A 21888-nucleotide genomic window follows, 5' to 3' on the forward strand; every position below is an offset into this window, starting at 1 on the left:
TATAGATGACAACTAAATAGCCAAAAACTGCTCCATTTTGCTCAAACCAAATTTCTTTATAGATCATCGTATTACTACCACTATTACTACTATACATAGGTAACGTGTTTTTTTTGTTTGGGTGGGCAGACGAGCTCACGGCCCTTCTGATGTTAAGTGTTTACCGGAGCTCATAGACATTTACAACGTAAATGCCGCCACTTACCTTTAGATATGGGCCCTAAGGTCTCAGTTTTTTATAATACAACACCTACCCTACTCTTCAAACCGAAACGTATTACAGCTTCACGGCAGAAATAGGCAGAGTGGGACTACTCGTGCGGACTCACAAGACATCCTACCACCAGTAATTTCGCAAATTATAATTTGGCGGGTTTGATTTTTATTACACGATGCTAATCCTTCACCGTGGAAGTCAATCGTGAACATTTGTGAAGTACGTATTTCATTAGAAAAATTGGTACCCTCCTGCGGGATTCGTTTACCGGTGCATCGCAAGATAGGAATGCACCGGACGTCTTATCCTTTGGGCCACGGCGACGTCAAAATGTTACGAAAAAAATGATCCAAAAAACACTTATTTCTTAAGAACAAAACTATTACCTACTCATAATCCGAATAAATATAAATTTCGTAATGAAACAGAAAGCAAAACAGTATACAAATATAATACAATTAATTTTACATTTATATTTATTTATAGATTATTTCAGTTTTCTTTTTTAAAACCATAACATTTTGTTAGTAAGAATTACAAATTAATTAATGTAAACATTAACAAACCAAAATGAAATGATGACAACACAAAAACGGTCTACAATTCTACGCTAAATTTCAATGCTTTGTAAATCGAGAACAGAACTTAACAGAAAATAGATTAATGTAATATTATGTTGATTGGTTAATATAAACTCTTTTGTATAATTACTTCTCGTAATCTGCTCCGAAAGCCGTAGGTAGCAGTGGCATGATTTTTCCATGTGTGTGTTTGTGAAATAAATTTGGAAAAGTAGGGCTTTAAGCAATTTACCTCTTCTTATTTGATTTCAAACAAGCGTACCAAAAAAGACGCGGTGCTTCGTTCGTTGAATGCACCGTAGAAATTACATTTCGTGGCTCTGTTTCGCGAACAAAACGAACTATTGTATTCTTAGGTAAAACATACTATTCAGTACGTGGAATACCTATCTTGAGAGGTATTAGAATGGTTTCAAGACTTTTTCAGTATAAAATAGTAAAAAAATTTAAATTCTAATTTAATTCTTTATTTGAAATTGAATTTTTTCACTTAAGCGTTGAACACTAAATTGGCTGCGTTGTCATAGCATGGTCATCGGTGGTCATAATCTGTGTCATAAACTCACTATATGTCTTACCAACAATACGCAAGTTTATACAACAAGACACAACAACACACAATATACCTGTGTCTACCTTTAGGTTATGTTGAACAAGAGGGATACGACTTGTCAATGTTCTTCTACCTTGCTCCGGAAATTTCCTGTATCGTTAATCAAATGAAGTGTTAAATGATCCCGAAAACTACGACGGAAAGCTACGAAAATTCGACAGTAAGATATTCCCGCCCTTACGGACTTACTGATGATTCTTCCGTGCAATATTTTTTCTTTAAGAATCAATGGAGTTGCTAACAGGAACAATTTGTCAGAAGTCAATTTTGTCTGTACAGGTTAGGATTGTTTATCTTTCATTCGGAATCGACCAACATTTTGACTTGGCATATTTGTTGGTCTTTAATTGATACGTAACTAATTGGTTAGCTATAAATTTAATCGAGACTTTTTGGATTAGGAGTTCTTTTTCTGATTATGAAATAAACCAGTACAAAAATGTTAGGTTTTAAAGTTTTTTGCATAGTTACGCTTATAAGATAAAAATTAATTTCAATACAAAATAATATGAACCAGTATCAATATGAAGTACATATGTAATAATGTAAGATTTACTAATAATAATCCATAGATCCAAATTTGTTTTTAAGGCACTTAAAAGTGATCGTGGGATTAAAAAAGTCCTATATACATTACCTCTAAAAACATTACACTCATTTTTAGACAGTCGTGTAAAAATAAGCAAGACGACAATATTAAAGTTGATAGCCATGCTAATGTAGAATATGTACTGTTTTTTTTTATTGCGTAACCACGATTTATCGGCTTCTAGACCCAATCGGAGTAAATGGAGTCAGAATCGCTGTAAATTTCCTTGCGAGGGACTGGATTTATTTGTATAATAAAACATCAAAACCCACTATAAAAGATATCGACAACAAAACAATACCGGATGCAAGTTTCATCGCTCGAATCCTTGGCATCTTGATAACAAAATATACTAAATAAGCTGCGTGCTCGTTCACCTCGAACATTTACCAAGAAGCGAGTGCCTTGAGCTTCGAAGCAGTATTCACGAATAGTTGAGCATCCCGGGGCGAATTCCCCACACCAGCAACGCGACCGCACAGTCGACAACGTTAGTCTTGTGTCGATATGCAGACTATGTGAATTATCCTTAACCACCGCTATGAGTTATAAATTTATAGACACGGCTGGAATTCCGAACGTACAAAGCAAACTATTTATGGATGCTTAACGTTAACGTAAATTATATTGTGTAACGTTGAACGAACATCCAGATAGCGTTTATTACATATACTAGTGGCCCCGCAGTAGTCGAATTTCCACTATAATTAATTGAAATTATAAGTTTAAACATTATTATGGTTCTATTGTCAAACACTATTATATTTCGATAATATAATCACAGTATTCGCCAAAACTGCACTATAGATCAATAATATTAAAGACAAACAATATTAATCTATTATCAATTCGACCACAGACTTTAAACAATAACAAAAGTTTCCCAATTGACAGTAAACAAAGAGTATTTTTTTATGTATGTGTTGTGTTAAATACATGGTGTGTGTAATGTTTTCTTTATTGGTTTAAAGTATCTTTTATGCATTATTTAAAAAAAATATTAGCATTGTACACTCCTTCTCTATATTCTCTATAAGTGTGAGAAATTTCATACTCCTCCGTCCGCGCAATTTTCGTAAAAAGGGGTACAAAATTTTTGTTTCACGTATTAATGTATATAGATTGGAGTAACTTTATACATTCAGTTAGTTTAATAATAATTTTTATTATTGTCTTTAACTTAATAGAAAAATATGAAATATCGTTAAGAAAATAAAATGAGCTGAACACTAGTTCGTACAATATTGAATGTCGATAATAGCAACATCCATAACAACGACAGCTATAGAGTACAAAAATGTTAGAAATCTATACTAATATTATAAAGAGGAAAGATTTGTTTGTTTGTTTGTTTCGAATAGGCTCCGAAACTACTGGACCGATTTGAAAAATTCTTTTTCCATTAGAAGCCGACATTGTCCCTGATGAACATAGGCTACTCTTTTTAATTTTTTTTTAATTTTTTTTTTTTGGTTTCATGTGTGTTTTAATGTTTCCGAAGCGAAGCGAGGGCGGGTCGCTAGTAATAAATAAAAAAATATTATCAACGAAACAACAAAGTGATAGCATAATTAACTTAGTTTTCCGTCAGTGATTTTATTAAACTCTAGTTAGTAGTGCTTTAATCGTTTCATCGGAGTGATCAGTGACTATGAAAATGGTATTTAGAGAAATCGCAGCTCATGAAATGTAATTGCAATCGTGGACGCTCGTTACGTAAACTACGCGACGCCATCTCACCGTCACTTGATTTGTAGGTTAAGTTACATTGCGTACAGTAAAAAAATAATTTCAATAATAGTCACATTTTTAGTTATCGCATTAAGAATCACACCGCCGCATGATTTCGCATTCGGAAACAATCCTTGGAAATTGTGTCCATTATAAATTGGTACTACAGCCTGAATATTGTTTAAGTTTGAATATATGTAAATACAGTGAGTTACAATAACGATTTCTGTATTTATTGAAGATCATAAATTTCCTTGTTCTGGCTTAATAGCCGTATACAAACTTTTATTGAATTCGCTCGATATATTTTGGCAATGGCGCAGATACGATGGTTGTTGAATTCAATAATGAAAAGGCAGTTTCCCACAGGTTTTAAATGGCTTAATGGCAAAGAGCCAACGTTTGTATACCGTCAACTTGCTCTTAATATCACAAAAATTGTATGGTTTTACAGTTTTCGTTTTATCATCGGCAGCAGGTACTCATGCTGTGACTAAATTGTTAAAAATTGACGTACCCTGGGTAATTATATCGATTTGCTATGATTTGCTATGAAATACTAGATATTCCTTTCCTGTAGTAAAAATGGTAAATAAAATTTGTTGAAAGTGGGCATGTGATATTTTATATTTATTCTATCAACAAAAAAATCCGTCGTAGGAGTCTATGCTTTTAATGATTTTTAGTCATCGTTAACACCGGAAATCGTGAATCATTGAAAGTATCAGATATTATAAAAACGATGGATGTATTATACCAAACGCAGGACGTAAAAAGTATTACATATTAGAACCCTTAATTTTTCATAACATCAGGCAATATATTGGGACAAAACAAACTTCTTATATCTTATGTCCACATACATTCTCTAATGGCCTGTCGTGCAGCACAATTTTTCACATTCTCAGTCTCGAGTGACACGAAGACCAAGTCCTAATTTTATCCATTATAGCAAAACAAACAACTTGGCAAACCGTGCAGAGCAGTTTCTACAGACCCATTTATTAGCCGTCATAAATTGCCTGTGTGGGTTTACTCGGTTTCAATTAACGTAGCATATTATTCGGGTTATGCTGACATTGCCTTACGAAGTGATTAAATAATTGTAATCAACAGAAACGTTATAAACTTTGATTTGGTTTTTAATAGACATTAAAGGATCCGTAGCATAATGGGCGTGAAGTCTTGTGTATTCGCCAATAGAATACTACAACTACTACTTTTGGTGGTAGGACCTCTTGTGAGCCCGCGCGGGTAGCTACCACCACCCCGCCTATTTCTATGGTGAAGCAGTAATGCGTTTCGGTTTGAAGGGTGGGGCAGCCGTTATAACTATATTGAGACCTTAGAACTTATATCTCAAGGTAGGTGGTGCATTTACGTTGTAGTTGTCTATGGGCTCCAGTAACCACTTAACACCAGGTGGGCTGTGTGCTCGTCCACCCATATAAGCAATAAAAAATAAAAAAACTGTACCAAGCTTCATATGTTTGAATATACACATTTTTTATTACAAATAAATATTCAGTATAGTTTTACCTAATTATCTTCTCGAACTATTTTCACGATGAAGGAATAAAATTTAATTCAAAAGTTCCATTTAGCGGCTCAAATAGCTGGTTTTTCTTTAGTGTTAAGCTTACTGGAAAGACATCTACACACTCCTCTACATCCCAAATACGGTAAATTTTACGGTCAATTCCCTTCCAGCAAATCCAATTGTGTTGCCATATATTATATAGTGTACGATTAAAGATGATATACTCTTTGAGTCAGCCATATGCAATAACAAAAACTATTCTGCGCTCATAATTAATTAATAGCTTATACAAAAAATAATAATAAATTCCAAACAAACCGTTACTTAATTAAACTACAGGAATTTTGAGCACTTACTATGCTAAATTAGTTAAGACCTAGCACGCGTTCAATCAAATGAATTCTCTGAGAACTTTACATTTAATATAATAAAAGCAGAACCGCTTAACTGAGCCGGAATGTGAGGAAAATAAATTGAATTCACGGAAAAACTACACAGCAATAAACAATATTCGCATGACCGAGCTTCAGATGAAACTTTACATTATTAGTTTCGAGTTACGAATTCAATTTCTCGAATCCAGATCGCTGATGTTGTTGTTTTATTTTATTTTGTATTAGGTTTGGTAACATGTAGGACTTCATGATTCACCTGATGTTGAGTGTTTTTTTAATCTATAAACGCTTATATACCACCACGTACCCCACGAAAATAGGCTAGTCTTGATTAAGAACTCTTCCAGCCATTAAAGTAATTTCTTTGAATGTGTAAGCTCTCAATTCTCAACATGAGCTGCGAATAATACCCTAGATAAAAATTAACGGGAAAGTTAAGTAAAGTAATAAGGTTGGTATTACTACTAAGGATGAACTATGGCTATTACCATGAACTATGGTTATAACCATAGTTCAACTAGTGGGAGCTAGATAGGGCCGAAGCCGTATACTCCTATCTTCTGAATAATAGCTGATATTAAAATTTAATCTTGATGTATTAATATTACTTTAACTGACATAATTTTAATTTTATGGTACGTGAGCTGATAGAATAATATTGATAGCGTATGACTCAAATATGTTGATTCTAATTGGTTAAGGCTAATTTTAAATAAATAGAGTTAAAAATTCTTCGTGCTTCGTTTTTTGTTTGTTTCACAGTTATCGTGCAGTCTTAAAGTATCGAATTAAATATTGTTATATGTTATTATTTTATTCAAAATCTGGATGATTATAATAAATCTATTTACATACAGTAGCAAATAAATTTAAACGTAATATCATTTTCCAATAGAAACTAGTTCATACAACGCTGCGAGCGTTGTATTTTTTTGACGGCAAACATAAAGTTAAGTGTACTAGAGGTCCCGCAGTAGTCGAAATTCGACTATAATTAATTGGAATTGTAAGTTTGTACACTATTATGATTGTATTTTATACTTCTGTAATCACAAATTTCGCCAAGACTACACTATAAAAAACATTAACAAAGACAAACAATATTTAATCTCAATTTGACAAGAGACGTCAAGAACAAAAGTTTGACAATAAATAAATAGTATGCATGCTCTTTTTTTTTTTTTTTTTTTTCCTACCTAAGCTGATATCCCTAGCGGCTATGTCAGCGTAACCCTAACTTTAGTAGGTGAGCTCACGGGGCTCAAACCTGACGATGTTGCTAACACGAACCCTAGCAAGAGCCGTGCTTTGCAGAATCTACCACCGGATCGGAAACGCGACCCACTGAGAAGATCCGGCGAGAAACTCAGTGGGCTGTGTCTGAGAGTTAGTTTACTCGTCGAGCCCTTCGTCGCAAGCGACGGGTTCGACGAGAACGGTGACCGGTGCTTGAAGTACCTAAAAGCACCGTTAGTGGATCGGGAGGATCCGAAATGACGTGAACACACGTAAATATGCATGCGTGTGTGCGTTAAATACATGGTATGTAGTGTGTGTAATGTTTTCTTTATTGATTTAATGTATCTTTTATGCATTATTTTTAAAAAATATTAGCATTGTGCACTTCTTCTCTATATTCTCTATAGTGTGGAAAATTTCATACTCCTCCGTCCGCGCAATTTTCGTAAAAAGGGATACAAAATTTTTGCTTCACGTATTAATATATAGATAACGCGAAGTTAAACAAAACATAAAAAGTATTTGAAAAACATTTCAACGCGCGGGAAAATGACGATCTAATTACGTAATGAATATTTAGGAAAATCCATAACTATTTTAGCGCGAACGCCAACAGTGAATGAAGAACTAGCTAGCCCGAGCGGTAACGAGTAATCGATGGATATACCAAAATTCCTGTTTCGGAAGCTAAAAGAAACAAAGTAAGAATTAATGGTGATGTGACTGACGGCTCTGTACAAAATTCGGCAGGATTGCTTAATGATTTTTCATCGTTAGCAAACTTTTTTTTTTACTTAGTCTTTTAAATATAAAGCTGCTTAAATCTTCAAAAGAATTATCGCTTATAACAAAGAAATGCTAGAAAATTAACGTACGTTAAATAACGTACATGTTCACGATTGACTTACACGGTAAAGGAATAACATCGTGTAATAAAAATGAAACCCGCAAAATTATAATTTGCGTAATTACTGGTGGTAGGACCTCTTGTGAGTCCGCACGGGTAGGTACCACCGCCCCGCCTATTTCTGCCGTGAAGCAGTAATGCGTTTCGGTTTGAAGGGTGGGGCAGCCGTTGTGACTATACTGAGACCTTAGAAAGGTGTGTGGCGCATTTACGTTGTAGATGTCTATGGGCTCCAGTAACCACTTAACATCAGGTGGGCTGTGAGTTCGTCCACACATCTAAGCAATAAAAAAAAAACCTACAACTCATTTCGAAACCATTTAACGAAACTCTAAACAAGAATAATCGTAAACAATAAAATTTAAAGTCGATATCATCTAAAAGTAAGCGAAAAATATTCGGATTAAACTCTCATACTTTCGCATAATAATAAAAGTTTTTATTTTGGAAGTAATTAATTTGAAAGAATGCTAATTTTTCTTTTAATCGCTTCTTTAGCGCGGCAACTTTTATCTACTTTGTTTGAATTACTTTCGGTTGAGCAGTTCGTGGTAAGTTTCAGAACCATTTTATGCTAAGTTATAACTCTTTTTATTATTTATACCCAACCCATTGTTAGAGTTTAACTTTGGTTTATATTAATTTACGATGTTCTTAAATTCTTAGTCACTCAGAAGTATAGCGAAGTCCCGATGTAAAACTTATTAATTTTGTGGTACACAAGTTGAGAAAACTCACACATTTGCAGTATTACGAAAGTTGTATAATTTGTTCCTACATATGTATGTGTATTGCATAAGTGTGCTTCATTTTTAATGGACATCGCGGTGATGTGAAACGGAATTTATAATATGCCAATGGAACCAGTTAGTTCTCGGTACAGATCAAACATCATCCACGTCGGATTTGTTTCCTATGCGCTTTGGCTTCCGGGGAAAAGATTCATAGTATCTAAGCAGACTTCAATTCGTTACATTCGAGAATAAAAAACACGGGCCAATTTTCAAACGGTTTCTGTTCGATACCATGAAATTACAATCCTGTATCTGTCTAGGGACTAGGTTGATCGTACGTAAATAAAGAAGTGAACTAGATTGATCTCAATTTATATTGAGCTCCTAGAAACCATTTTAAGGGGAAAATATTTTTCTGTTTTATGTAGAGCGTGGCTAATGCAAAACGTACTTCCATTCGCTTTGAGTAACAGTTATTTTTTCTTGAAACCTAATTGTTTCAATAAAATACATTTTTTGTCAAAAAATCCGAAAAGAGAGGAAATTAAATGTCTCGAATTTTTGACCGGTTATCTTTCAATATTTTCTTATTGCATATTGTAGGTATTTCGGTAGGTAAGGTAGACAGAGGCTTGGCTCTGCTCCTGGCATTGCTGAATTCATGGGCGACGGTAACCACTTACCACCAGGTGGGACGTATGCTGGTCTGCCTACAAGAGAAAAAAAAGGTGTTCGAGCTCATGCCCTACGCGGTATGAAAAAGTGGTTACCAGATCCAATACATACGACAACGTGAATGCTCCATCCAACTTGGGATATAATAAGATCGAAGCTCTGAATTGTATTGTATAATGGCTATCCCACAATTTAAATTAGAACCCATTAGGGCCTCGCGACAAAAATAGATAGGACGGTGGTGCTTATCCGTGCATACTTACGATTCACCCTGCTACCAGCAATTACACAGGTTGCCAAATTTTATGGCTTTGATTTTTTGCTATAAGTATGAAATGGATTCCATCAGTAATTGTGTTTACCGATTCACCGATTTCTCGAGAACGCTTGAACCGATTTTGATATTATTGTTTTTTGTTCGAAAGGGGATACTTTCCGAATGGTCCAAGATCTGATGATGGGATCCTGGAGATGTCCAGAAAAATCTGTAATTTTTAAAGCTAATTAAAGTGATTTGGGTGTTTCTTGTTATTCTTCTTATTTTGTGCCGCACCGGCCGGCCGGCGCCTTGTAACTCTAACTTGTAATGCACTTGATCCTTATTTTGCTGCGATGATATTTTAAAACTACTATATTATTATCTTCTCATATTCATTAAAATACTCATAACGAGATACGCATTAAAATCAAGTGAGGGGAAATTTCTTTAAAATTAAATACTTGTAATGAATAACGTGTTTATTTGGATAAGGATTAATATTATCATCTTTATAAAAACACCTTCACAAATAATGCTTTGTTTCAGAACAATTTTGGTTTGCATAAAAACGTTACAGTGGGCCAACTTTAAAATATAGACATATTATGCTGTCGCGGTCTTTTTTTTAGAACTTTTAAAGGGGAACAATTTTGTCATACATTATTTTAGCGAAACTTAACCGTTTCTGCAGGGCACGTACCGAAAGCTCTCAAAGGAAAAGAAAAAAACCGATTTCGAAACATTATTTATTGGTGCTCCACTTGTATTGGTGGTAGCGTGATGTTATGTCTAAACAACCTATAGCCTTCTTCAATAAATGAGCAATCTAACGCTGACAGAATTTTTCATATCGGACCAGTAGTTCCTGAGATTAGCGCGTTCAACCAAACAAACAAACTCTTCAGCTTTATAATATTAGGGTAGATAACCGGTGAAAAGGTTAGGTGTTTAATTTCATTTACCGCTATAGTTGGTGAAAGATCCATAATTTAGTCTCACGGTTACCTCAGATAGCTGACAGGTGTGATTTTCTGGCGCTGCTGATATACCTACATATGTATAAATAGCATGTATAAAAAAAGGATGCTGCTTGCATATATAACATATATGCATATTTATATTATAAAAATATACATATTTAAAAGGAACCAAAATGTCTAGATATTCTTTGTTGGTATTTCAAATAATGCTTATGGATGCCTAATACTTACTAGTCTAGCTATGCATACTAATATGGTGGTCAGTGGCACAGCTGAAGTGTTATTTTCAAAATGCTTGCTTACTGCGTGGGTTAAAAAACTTTTATATGTATCGAATACTAACAATTATATTAATTATTTAAAATTTCTTTAAAATACTATGCATATAATAATCATGGAATTTCATGCTTTAGTCTCTTAAAATAATAATGTTTGAAACGAATTGTGGATCGAATAACGTATACTGAAAACCATAAATTGTTAGCTAAGACTAGAAATTCGGGAGCACGTTTGCGGATGCTAGTTCAACTTTTAATGGACTGTATTCAGTTACTTTAATGCAAAACTGCCTCATTTCCTACACTGTATGTGGAATTTTCATAATATCGTGTATGGCTTTTGCTTCCACTCGAGAATTTATGTGAGCATTTCATATATTAATAATGCATAAAGTCATACTTAAGTTGTTTGAATATGCGTGATTACGCTTTTCAGATGTTTAATTTTAGAATTTGTCGTAATAATATTAGCCGAAGTAAAATAAATACAGGCTCTGTTATTGCTGGGAATTTTGTTATCGCATGTAACGTAATAAGCCAGGAATGTGAAGATTGCTACATCGTTGACATGGGGCACAGGAGTATTCGATAAATTCATAATAATTGCAACATTAGTTGTCACATAAAATTTCGAATCGGTATCCTCATTTTGTGTACTGACATTTATTGGTGATATTAATTTTACTACAAGGTATCATTATTGAAAAGTAGAAAAATGTATAGTTCGTATTTTTGCATAGCATATCATATGTTAAGTGGTAAGTAAAAGCGAGAATAGCACGAAATGTATGCCGAACTTTATGTGTGAGGTCAAAGTTTCAAGTCGAAGTCGTCGTGGCTTAAAAGGATAAGACGTCCGGTGCATTCGTATGAAGCGATGCACCGGTGTTCGAATCCCACAGGCGGGTACCAATTTTTCTAATGAAATACGTACTCAACAAATGTTAACGATTGACTTCCACGGTGAAAGAATAACATCGTGTAATAAAAATGAAATCCGCAAAATTATAATTTGCGTAATTACTGCTGGTAGGACCTCTTGGGAGTCCACACGAGTAGGTACCACCACCCCGCCTATTTCCGCCGTGAAGCAGTAATGCGTTTCGGTTCGAAGGGTGGGGTAGCCGTTGTAACTATACTGAGACCTTAGAACTTATATCTCGAGGTGGGTGGCGCATTTACGTTGTAGATGTCTATGGGTTCCAGTAACCACTTAACATCAGGTAGACTGTGAGCTCGTCCATCCATCTAAGCAATAAAAAAAAAAAAGAAATTAAAATCAAATGGTGGCTACAACGGTACTTACTTACGAGTTCAATAAAGAAAAGCATTAAACAAAATCATTTAACAATTTTTGTCTTACGTAAATGTAAAGCGAGTGCTTAAATGAGAAATAACAAGTGGTATTCTTAATAGGTTGAGGTGAAAGCCGACAGCAGCAACTTCCAAATCTGTCGCTTCCGAGAGGCGGCTGTTTTCAATACACCTCCAAATTGCTCCATTAAAACTTCCCTAACTGCCTTCAAACCGAATTGTTAACGCTCTGCGACGTACTAAATGTCGGACAATGGCAAAATAATCGCAGAACATTACTTTGTATTGACGAAAAAAAAGCAAACTGAAAATATTTATTTGCCTGTAAAATTATTATTTATGTTTAAAAAAAAGTTAAACTCTGATTCAAGTAATCTGGTTTTAAATAAATGAAAAAGTACAAGGACCATTAAAACAAAAAATACAATCTATATTATTATTTATCTATCTATATATATAAAGATGAATTGATGTTCGTTAGTCTCGCTAAAACTCGAGAACGGCTGGACCGATTTGGCTAATTTTGGTCTTGAATTATTTGTGGAAGTCCAGAAAAGGCTTAAAAGGTAGATAAATATGAAAATGCTCAGAATTAAATAAAATTAACAATTTTGTTTTCCTTTGATGTGTCCCGCGTCGTACGGATTCCTTTTGTTTGTTTTAAGTTTATTTTATACAAAAGCTTAGGTCTTTTATTTGTCGATTGAGGCACTACGAAGTCTGCCGGGTCAGCTAGTTTAAAATAAAAAAAATCGACCATCCAATACAATAATTAAATTAACGTGTACATATTTTTTTAAATAACGAAAGCTTTTGTTTGTATTTTAAGCCTACATACATTGACGTAGGGGGATATTCTCAGATAGGCATAGCTACGTGCATTTAAATAACTGGGAATAAATCATCCGGCCTAAATTTAGGATTAACTGTGTTATGGGTACCAAAGATTGAAATAGATACTTATACACTTATTTTTAGTAAATAAATTTATAGACAGTAAACACGGAGACAAAGAGCAAGCGAACCTGTTTATCACACGAATTTATTACCCGATCGATTACCCGATGTGGGAATTGAACCCACGACTCATAGTGCTGTAACTGCCCAGTTTTGCGGTCAGCAATTATAAATATTTGGAAGGACTTTTATTCCGCAAATAGACTCATAAAGTGATGACCTCGAAATGATCAAGAGTGTAACGTTTTTTTTTTTTTTATTGCCCTTGTAGGCAGACGAGCATACGGCACACCTGATGGTGGGTGGTTACCGTCGCCCATGGACTTCAGCAATGCCAGGGGCAGAGCCAAGCCGCTGCCTACCGCATAATACTCTCCACAAGCCTCGTTTGAAGGAGGACATGTCATAGCGCTCGGGAAACATCGTGGAGGGGAGCTCATTCCATAGCCGGATGGTACGTGGCAAAAAAGACCTCTAGAAACGCACTGTGGATGACCGCAGTGGCTACAGGTAGTATGGATGAACTCTACTCCGGTTTTGGGCGGTGTGATGGTAAAAACGAGATGCCGGTATCATCTCGAACAATTCCTGCGTAACTGCAGGTAAAACGTGTAAACTATATGACGTGCTTGGCTATATCTATTTGCGTTCCTATATGTGTGTTTTCTTCTTCTGGTCGTTCCCTCAATGCTGAGAATCGTGACTGTATGTTAATCTTCTCCACTCGGTCCGATTCTGCGCCATATGTACCGCTCCCCGTAACTGGCCTCCAGTGACCTCCTTGAGTTGGTCCACACATCTAGCTGGCGCTCTTCCTCTAGTACGCTTCTCCTCCATTTGTCCGAAAATGATGAGTTTCTCCAGGTTGTGCAATGGGGATCGCATTATGTGCCCAAAGAAACTCCAGATGCTTTCCTGGCACGTAGTCAGCAGGCGCTTGGTGACCTTCAGCTCTTCGAGGATGGAGACGTTGGTTCTCATAGCTGTATTATTAGTATTATTTTATTAGTATTGAGTGTATTTTGTTGTAGTATTTCGTTTAAAACCAATGGACTCGTATTTATCCACAAACTTGCAAGTTGCATGGCTCGTGCTGTCTTTATGTTTCGAGCAAAGTTTTTAAAGCAGTGTAATCATCGGTGCCCACCGACCGGAGGCGGTAAACTTTAACTACTATTTGGCACACTTTCAAACTTCAACCGTGTCTGCCACGGGTCTTGTATTGGTATTATTATCTTTTTTTGGAGTTCGATTAAGATATTTAGTCGCATTTCCCATTCTATTCGTGTATGCTCTGCACTTGAATGAATTTTACAGAGCGGTGTGTGGAAAACTATAGCGTGTTCGAATTTTGTCGCAATAAAATGAAAGAAAAGTACCTACCGTAAATCTTACTGAGAAATATCATATACCTACCTAGATTGAGTTTGCTAAAATAAAAGATAAAATGACACAGGAATCAAGAAATAACGAAAGTATCAAGGTAATTTTTTTTGCACGTTCACCCTTCGTTGCGGAGGGACTACGGTTCCCTCTGTATTTTGTACCGTATGTTCCATGGGGAGTGCTCTGAGGAATTGTTCGAGATGATACCAGCATCTCGTTTTTACCATCGCACCGCCCGCCACCGGAGTAGAGTTCATCCATACTACCTGGAGCCACTGCGGTCATCCACAGTGCGTTTCCAGAGATATTTTTTGCCACGTACCATCCGGCTATGGAATGAGCTCCCCTCCACGGTGTTTCCCGAGCGCTATGACATGTCCTTCTTCAAACGAGGCTTGTGGAGAGTATTAAGCGGTAGGCAGCGGCTTGGCTCTGCCCCTGGCATTGCTGAAGTCTATGGGCGACGGTAACCACTCACCATCAGGTGGGCCGTATGACCGTCTGCCTACAAAGGCAATAAAAAAATAAAAAAAAAATAAAAAAAATCTCTTGTTAGTACCTACCGTTCAGAAGTCAACTGCTTTGATTTCAATGTCATCGGAATCTATTTAAACAGCAGTAAGTAAATATTTGTAAGAAAATTTTGTTCTCGAACGAATACCGGGCATTAATGTTTGTATGAATCGTACTTACCGAATCAGCCGTACGTACGTATACGTGGTGTTTGGTGTTTTGAATGCGAACCAAATTGACTCCATTAAAAGTTTTGAAAGCGCTCGTAGCTCAGATAATTTACTGGGAGAGTTATGCCGTCTATGAAGGCGAAAGGTAGGTTTTGAAAACTAATGAATTTATGTGTTTATCTTTTGGGATTAAGCATCAGTTCGCCGATGCGTTCAGTAATTCACCTTATAATTAAGAAGGCATACGAATCCTTTATTTTGTAGTAAATTTTAAGTTATTATAATGAAACGGAAGGTAATGCTTTTATTAGAAAAAAAAAAAATTATAAACTCGAAGACAATAATAAAATAGATTAGAATTTTTAATTTTACTAGTGTAGGACAATGATCGAAATCCGACCTTCTTGTTGATACCTTCAGATTAGGATTAATTCCAATGCTATATTTTATTTTTGTCGCGTTAATGACATAAAAAATATAATATTTCCAAGTATTTTTTTTTATAAAGTTTCCCTTTGTAGAACGCGGACTTCTGTTTCTGTGGGCTCCTGCCCTTCTCCGCCACTCGACACTTCTTGGAAATAGAGGTGATCGCGAATAGAATCGGTTAATCACAATGTTGCTCGCTTTTGATCTTCACAAGCCCAGAAAACTTATTTGCAAATTAATTAATTTATTTATCCAGCGGTTTCAATCGGTTAAGTATAATTTTTATTTTCTTTTTGCCGTTTTTTTTATGTTGTCTCTTTTTGGCGGTAATTATAATATTATCACAGATTATATAATATTAAGCAGTGTTCTCAAATAAGCGTTTTTTAAATGTTGTAACTAAATTCGTTGGCGTTACCAGATCATCAGAGGAACTCACGATTTATTAGACTTATTGCTAAATGACTGCGTATTAGAGCCTAAAGCCATCTGAAAATGAATGCCACCACTGACTCTTAATACATTTGATAGAAGTCTCAAATTTATTGATACATATCTACCTTATCATTAGCTACGGTTAGAGGTAACCGAAGTCTCGTAGCCGTAAGCCTTGATGAATCGGCCTACATAGTGTATGGCGTCAGTGAAGGATTCACTAACCTTTTATTTCACCTACATAAACCTAATAATTAATCAGTAAAATACCAAAATAACATAGAAAAACGGATCTAGATTTTTACAAGTATCCGAGGCCTCTTCTAGAAAGCATTTTTTTTTAATTACAAAAATCCCAATTAGTATATTAGGTAGGTACCGAAATTAGCATAATCTTAAATATAATAGTAACAACAGAATTAGGTTTTTTTACAAAATTATGAATATCGGTGCCTCTTTAAACTTTATTGAGAAATAAATTATTACAAGACACATAGTCCTATTTTATATTATTCCGTTCATTTCTTTGGTTTAGGATAAAATATCTAACACTCACTTAAATTTCCCAAAATAAGTTCTGTACAATACCTAAAACTGATATGTACATAGTGAGTCATAGTTACTGACATACAGTAGTGCAATACTGTTGTTAATTCAATGTTATTTTATACAAAAAATTTGCCTTCAAAAATAGGACTTTGGCTTCCTATAATTGATAAGAGAGCATGGAGACAGGACGCAGTAATTAGGGAGCGGAAAAGCAATTACGAATTTAATAGGAGTACACTGTTCGCAGTAGTGTGTTTGTTCTAAACTTAGGTATCATTAATTCATGCATTTAAACAATAGGATAAGAAACATTTAAATTATGTTAAAAGTAAATTTTGACTTTTTTTTATGATTGAATGATTACTGGTGGCCCGGAGGCCTTTCCAGTTTCACTAGGACAGGTGGGCGAGCAAAGGCTCAGCCAGAAGGGGTGGGATTTGCTAACAGATGCCCGAGCGCCTCCGAAGGAGACCTAATAACTCAAGAGCAGCTGCTTTGCGAATGAATCTACTACCGGATCGGAATCGCGACCCGCTGAGAAGACCCGGCGAGAAACTCAGCGGGCTGATGCATGGGTTAGGTTGCATGTCGACCTCTTTGTCGAGTTCGACGAGTACGGTTATCGGGTATTTTGACTATGGTAACTGTTGATCGAAAATGCTATCTGTGTTTCCAAAGTTTATAAGGTTTACAGGTTTACTAGTTAAATAAAAATGTATGTAAGTCATAACATAATAATAACATAAACACGCTTTGTTAAAATAATGCAACAGAGTGAACTTTTAAAAAGACCGTTTTTATTCAACATAAAACATTCGGTTCCTTCATAGACGGAATTAAGACAACCTACCTTAAAAAAACGCTACCTCAAATTTTTTTAAGGCTACCTAAAAGAAACGTTCGTCAGCTCTAATGATGATATCCTCAAAAATGATGGTATGGATTCCCACGAGGTAACTGGGCGTCTTATCATCTCATTTCAATAAAATTTACTGCATAAAACCGAAAGAGGACTGAATATCAGATGCGGATCCTTTATTATAGAAAAAGTGAAGAATATTAATTCTGCTTCACGGCAGAAATAGGCAGGGGACCTACTCGTGCGGACTCGCAAGTTTTCCTATCACTAGTAATTGCACCTACCACTGCTTGCTCTGCACTACCTTTGGTTGCCTGGTAGAGAATGCCTTAGTCCGCCAATATAAATTTTACAGGAAGTACACTTCTGTAATAAAAAAATAAAAAAATAATTAGGCAAGTCATAATTTTTGCGGATTTGATTTTTATCATACGTTGTTATTCCTTCATCGTGGAAGTCAATCGTGAACATTTGTTAAGTACGTATTTCATTGGAAAAATTTGTACCCGCCGCGCCGGTACGATTCGAACGGTGCATCGCTAGATACGAATGCACCGAACGTCTTATCCTTTAAGCCACGACGATTTCGACCACGAAATGTGGTCTTGCGTATTTTATTTGTTTATATACCGATGCCTCGCTGTATATATACATACATATACTATACATACATGTACCTTACCTTTGCTCAGTATTACAATTTAATGGTGTGTGGCTATTATTGAAGAATTGTTTTGGTGAGTCCCAATGGAATGAATGGGATAAATCTGTGAATTTCCACCATTTTACGAGAATAGTTACTAGAGATAATTTGAAAAACAATGATGGCTATACGATCATAAACCCAGTGACCATTGACAGGTAGAAAAAAGCGACACTGACAGAGACAACGTTAAAATCATAGTGTCAAATTGTCAAACAAAATATTAATTTAGGACGTTCAAAATTTAAACCGCTTCGAAACTTTATAAATAAACACAAACTAAAAATTTTTAACCAGCCATGTCTTACAGTAAAGTTCACAGATATTTTTTAAGAACTATAGCCAGTAGCGGTGTTATGAGTGTTGATGAAGCTCATCGAGTCCTGACTAAATTTACAGGTATGTTCAAACAAAAGAAAAAAAAATTTGCAATTATTTGTTAGGTTTCACGGAATCACCTGTGCAGTAAATTTACATTTTCTCTGTGAAAAACAAAACTCATGTAGGTAATGTTGATATTGATAAGTAGCTGTGGCAGATCAAAGAAAGAAAGTTTCTAAAATTTAAATAATCTATTTTTAAGATCCACCATCCATTCGCACCTATTTTTGTAAGCCGATTAAAAAATGTTATATTTTATAAAGAAATTTACATTTGAATCACAAGTACATAACAGATTAGGATTTTTGAAAACAAAACATTGTCAAGTTTTAGAAGCTTTGTTTTAAATACTTTAAATTTTTTTTTTAAAAGCTCTCAAATTTTTTTTTAACATGTACATTTCCACCCACCTCAACGCATACATAATGATTATACAGTCAAAATCTGTTATAACGACATCGAAGGGACTGCTCATATTCAGTCGTAAAAACCGATAGTCGTAACAACCGGTGATGTTTAATGTGTATCGTGCAAGTACAAACAAATCGATATTCGAATTATTGGAAAAATATATTTACATAATACGCGATTTTTCTTCAATATTAATTTGTTTTCTTTTTCTTGGCGACATTTTGAAAGTTTCACAAATAACTCTACAAAGTTTTGGTGCTTCTTGTGTATAGATAAGTAACAAACTAACTGAATAGATATGAAGAAGCGGGCTTTGACTCTACCGCATGCATGTGTTTTGTTTCTAAGAATTAGAAAAGACCCTACACTAAACTAAATCCTATTGTTTTCTTTCCGGATTTTAATAGCCATTGAAGACAATTGTGGATACCTACTCAAATTGTTTACAATACAGCTTAGCCGGTCGTTTTAACAGATCTAATTCTCCGAAATATTAGTCAATTGTGGTCGTTTTATGAGGTATGTCGTTATTAGCAATGTTGTATAAAGCAATATTTTTAATAAGGCGGTCACAAAAAAAAACAAAACAAAGCCGGGACCTTTGTTCTAGGTTTTTATAACCGACATGTTGTTCTAAACGAAGTCGCAGTAAACAGTTTTGACTGTATTTACAATACGTAGTATGCCACTAAAGCTAATAAAAAATATGTTTTAGGTGAGCCGATCTTGTTAAAGAACTGCATTCAAGAAATTAATGATGTTATCAGACCATATCAGCAGTCAATCAAAGTAACATACAATGAAAGTACAAATGAAGAAGTAGTTATATTCTTAACCCATGCTTGGGATTCAATATCTGAATCCCAAAAGATCTTCACAGCTAAGGAATTAGACTATTTCAGATTATTAATTGAAGAAATAATGAGTATAGATGTAAGAGAAATCACAGGCATTCATGCAATTAATTTGGTTAATAAAATGGGCCAGAAAATATCAATGCTCCAAGCTGAAGTATGTATTACAGTATTACTAATTGAATAGAGTATTTATTTTCTTTAAAACTTTTATTTTATAAACAGTAATGCTATATTGTACAGGCTACTTGTGACATGGTGTACATAATGTAAATCCTTGAATAAGTTAAAATAATAAAAACAACACAACAAAACATAAATTAATATAAATAAGTTTGTCTGTATGAAAATTTTATCATAGTCTCCTAAGTCCCTTATAAATTACCTGACCATCCTACAGAGAGTGATCCTTAAAATTGAGTAAAAAGCTAATATGATTACAAATTTTGTATTTAAATGATAAATTTCATACTGAAATGTTTCAGAATTTATTGGCTAAATGGTGTAAAATGTACTACTTAGAGAAGATACAAAATAAATACCGCTTAGGTGTGAGAACCATAAATGAATTTGAAGATTATTTTGAGAAATACATGCCTGATGTAATGAAAGATTGTTACATTTGTAAGAAAAATGTTTTTTGGGTAATATATCTGAACTTTAACTAATTATTGTATACTTAATAAACTAAATGCTAAAAAAGTTGCTATCATGAAAAAAATACTGCAAGGATCGTGATTGAATAGGCAGTGTAGATTAATCATTCATCGTGTTATTTTACCTATTCCGTTGATACTAATGGTTTGATTGCCTTCCCGGTCTGTTGATTAGTGTCCATAGATGCTTTACAAAGGGATTTGATTTTTATTCAAAGTCTTTGTTAAAGATATTTGCTGTTCCAGATTTGAGTGAAATACTGGTATCTTATGTACATTTCCACTACTACCCACAACATGTAAAGCTCTTAATTTGTTGCCATTTAATACAGAATGTGTTAAGATAAAGTGCATAAGTTGACAGCTTTAACTAGTTAACTATTCCTCATTGTAAAACTCTCCTGTTGATTAATTAATTAGAATTCGTCAATGAAGAATCATGCATATTTTTTGTAATTGAATTACAATATCAAGTTACATTATCTAAACAATTTTGCTGCCTAACAATCATATGAAAGCCCAAATACAATAGATAAATATGGTTTTCTGCAAATTTATCTCCCTAAATATGATAGTTCTATCTCAAGTAAAAGTAAGTTGTTAAATTGTGTTTATAAGATCTTCATCAACTCATATTAAAGGACTACATTTAATTGAGTATCTATGGAGGTAAAATGGTTACTACAGAGGACTGACTTGACAAAATTATTAGGCTTCTGTTTTTTGCTTAATAAAAAATATTTACTGAATATTTGAATGATTCTCTTTCAGGGGGCTAACTGCATAGCATGTGAAAAAGCTATTCACACTAGGTGCCTTAATCAGTACTTAGAAAAAATAAAAAAATGGCCTTGTTGTAAACTCGACTTCAGTCCAGATCAACTGAAACAACTTAACGAAAGCCAGAGGTGAGTGATTATTCTCATTATAATGTACAATGTAAGGTGTTTGATTGCGACTCTTAAGCTCTTGCAATAAGGATGTGCAACAGTATAGTATTTTTTTGTTATCTAAAATTAAAATTAGAATAACATAAACCTATTCAGATTTTTTTATATGTTCAGAACTACTTTGAAAAGAAATTTGGGTCACGCTCCACAACATTGTCATTATGGTGAAGTATATTATATAGTGTTATGCTCCTTCTTGTATTCATTTTAAAATATCAATTGTGATATCAGTTAACATATTCTCATTCAATCGAATATAACCAGACATATAAGAATTGCTTGAAATCGAAGGGTGTTTATGGATATGTGAAAGATAATTGGCCTTAATAATAATTGGCCTTTTATCAATTATTTCAAAAACATTATCGTATCCTATCGTTTTTCGATTCAAATTGATTTCAAAGGTTAATTTGACAATGCATATAGTACTAGTTTTCCGCCCACAGCTTTGACCATATGGTTTTCACTTCATATTTGGTGGGCGGAGACTTGTAATAAATGATGGCCTTTTTTTTGTCTATTATAACTAATTTTCTGTACCAAATGTCATCTAAATCGGTCCAGTGATTTTTGCGTGAAAATC

At 34.5% G+C, this 21888-nt stretch overlaps 1 protein-coding gene across 12 annotated transcripts in view; it reads left to right on the forward strand.

Moving 5' to 3' along the window:
* Positions 1 to 18228: 18228 nt before the first annotated feature.
* The window catches only part of LOC101736332 (non-structural maintenance of chromosomes element 1 homolog), a 60241-nt gene continuing 56581 nt past the window's right edge, over positions 18229 to 21888 (forward strand). For 10 of the 12 annotated variants that reach the window (XR_002431199.3, XR_009973393.1, XR_002431201.3 and 7 more), the window contains exons 1-4: positions 18232 to 18452; positions 19561 to 19856; positions 20185 to 20343; positions 21127 to 21263. Coding sequence is in view for 5 of the 12 variants with exons in the window: in XM_062669098.1 (XP_062525082.1) it covers positions 18353 to 18452; positions 19561 to 19856; positions 20185 to 20343; positions 21127 to 21263 (692 nt within the window). In the remaining 7 variants the exon portion in view is untranslated. Of the gene's footprint in view, positions 18453 to 18494; positions 18606 to 19560; positions 19857 to 20184; positions 20344 to 21126; positions 21264 to 21888 lie in introns of those variants that run through there. The other 2 variants (XM_004930565.5, XM_062669099.1) reach the window with 2 other exon arrangements.

The sequence above is a fragment of the Bombyx mori genome, chromosome 6 (genome assembly GCF_030269925.1).
Source record: "Bombyx mori chromosome 6, ASM3026992v2".
NCBI lineage: Eukaryota > Metazoa > Arthropoda > Insecta > Lepidoptera > Bombycidae > Bombyx > Bombyx mori.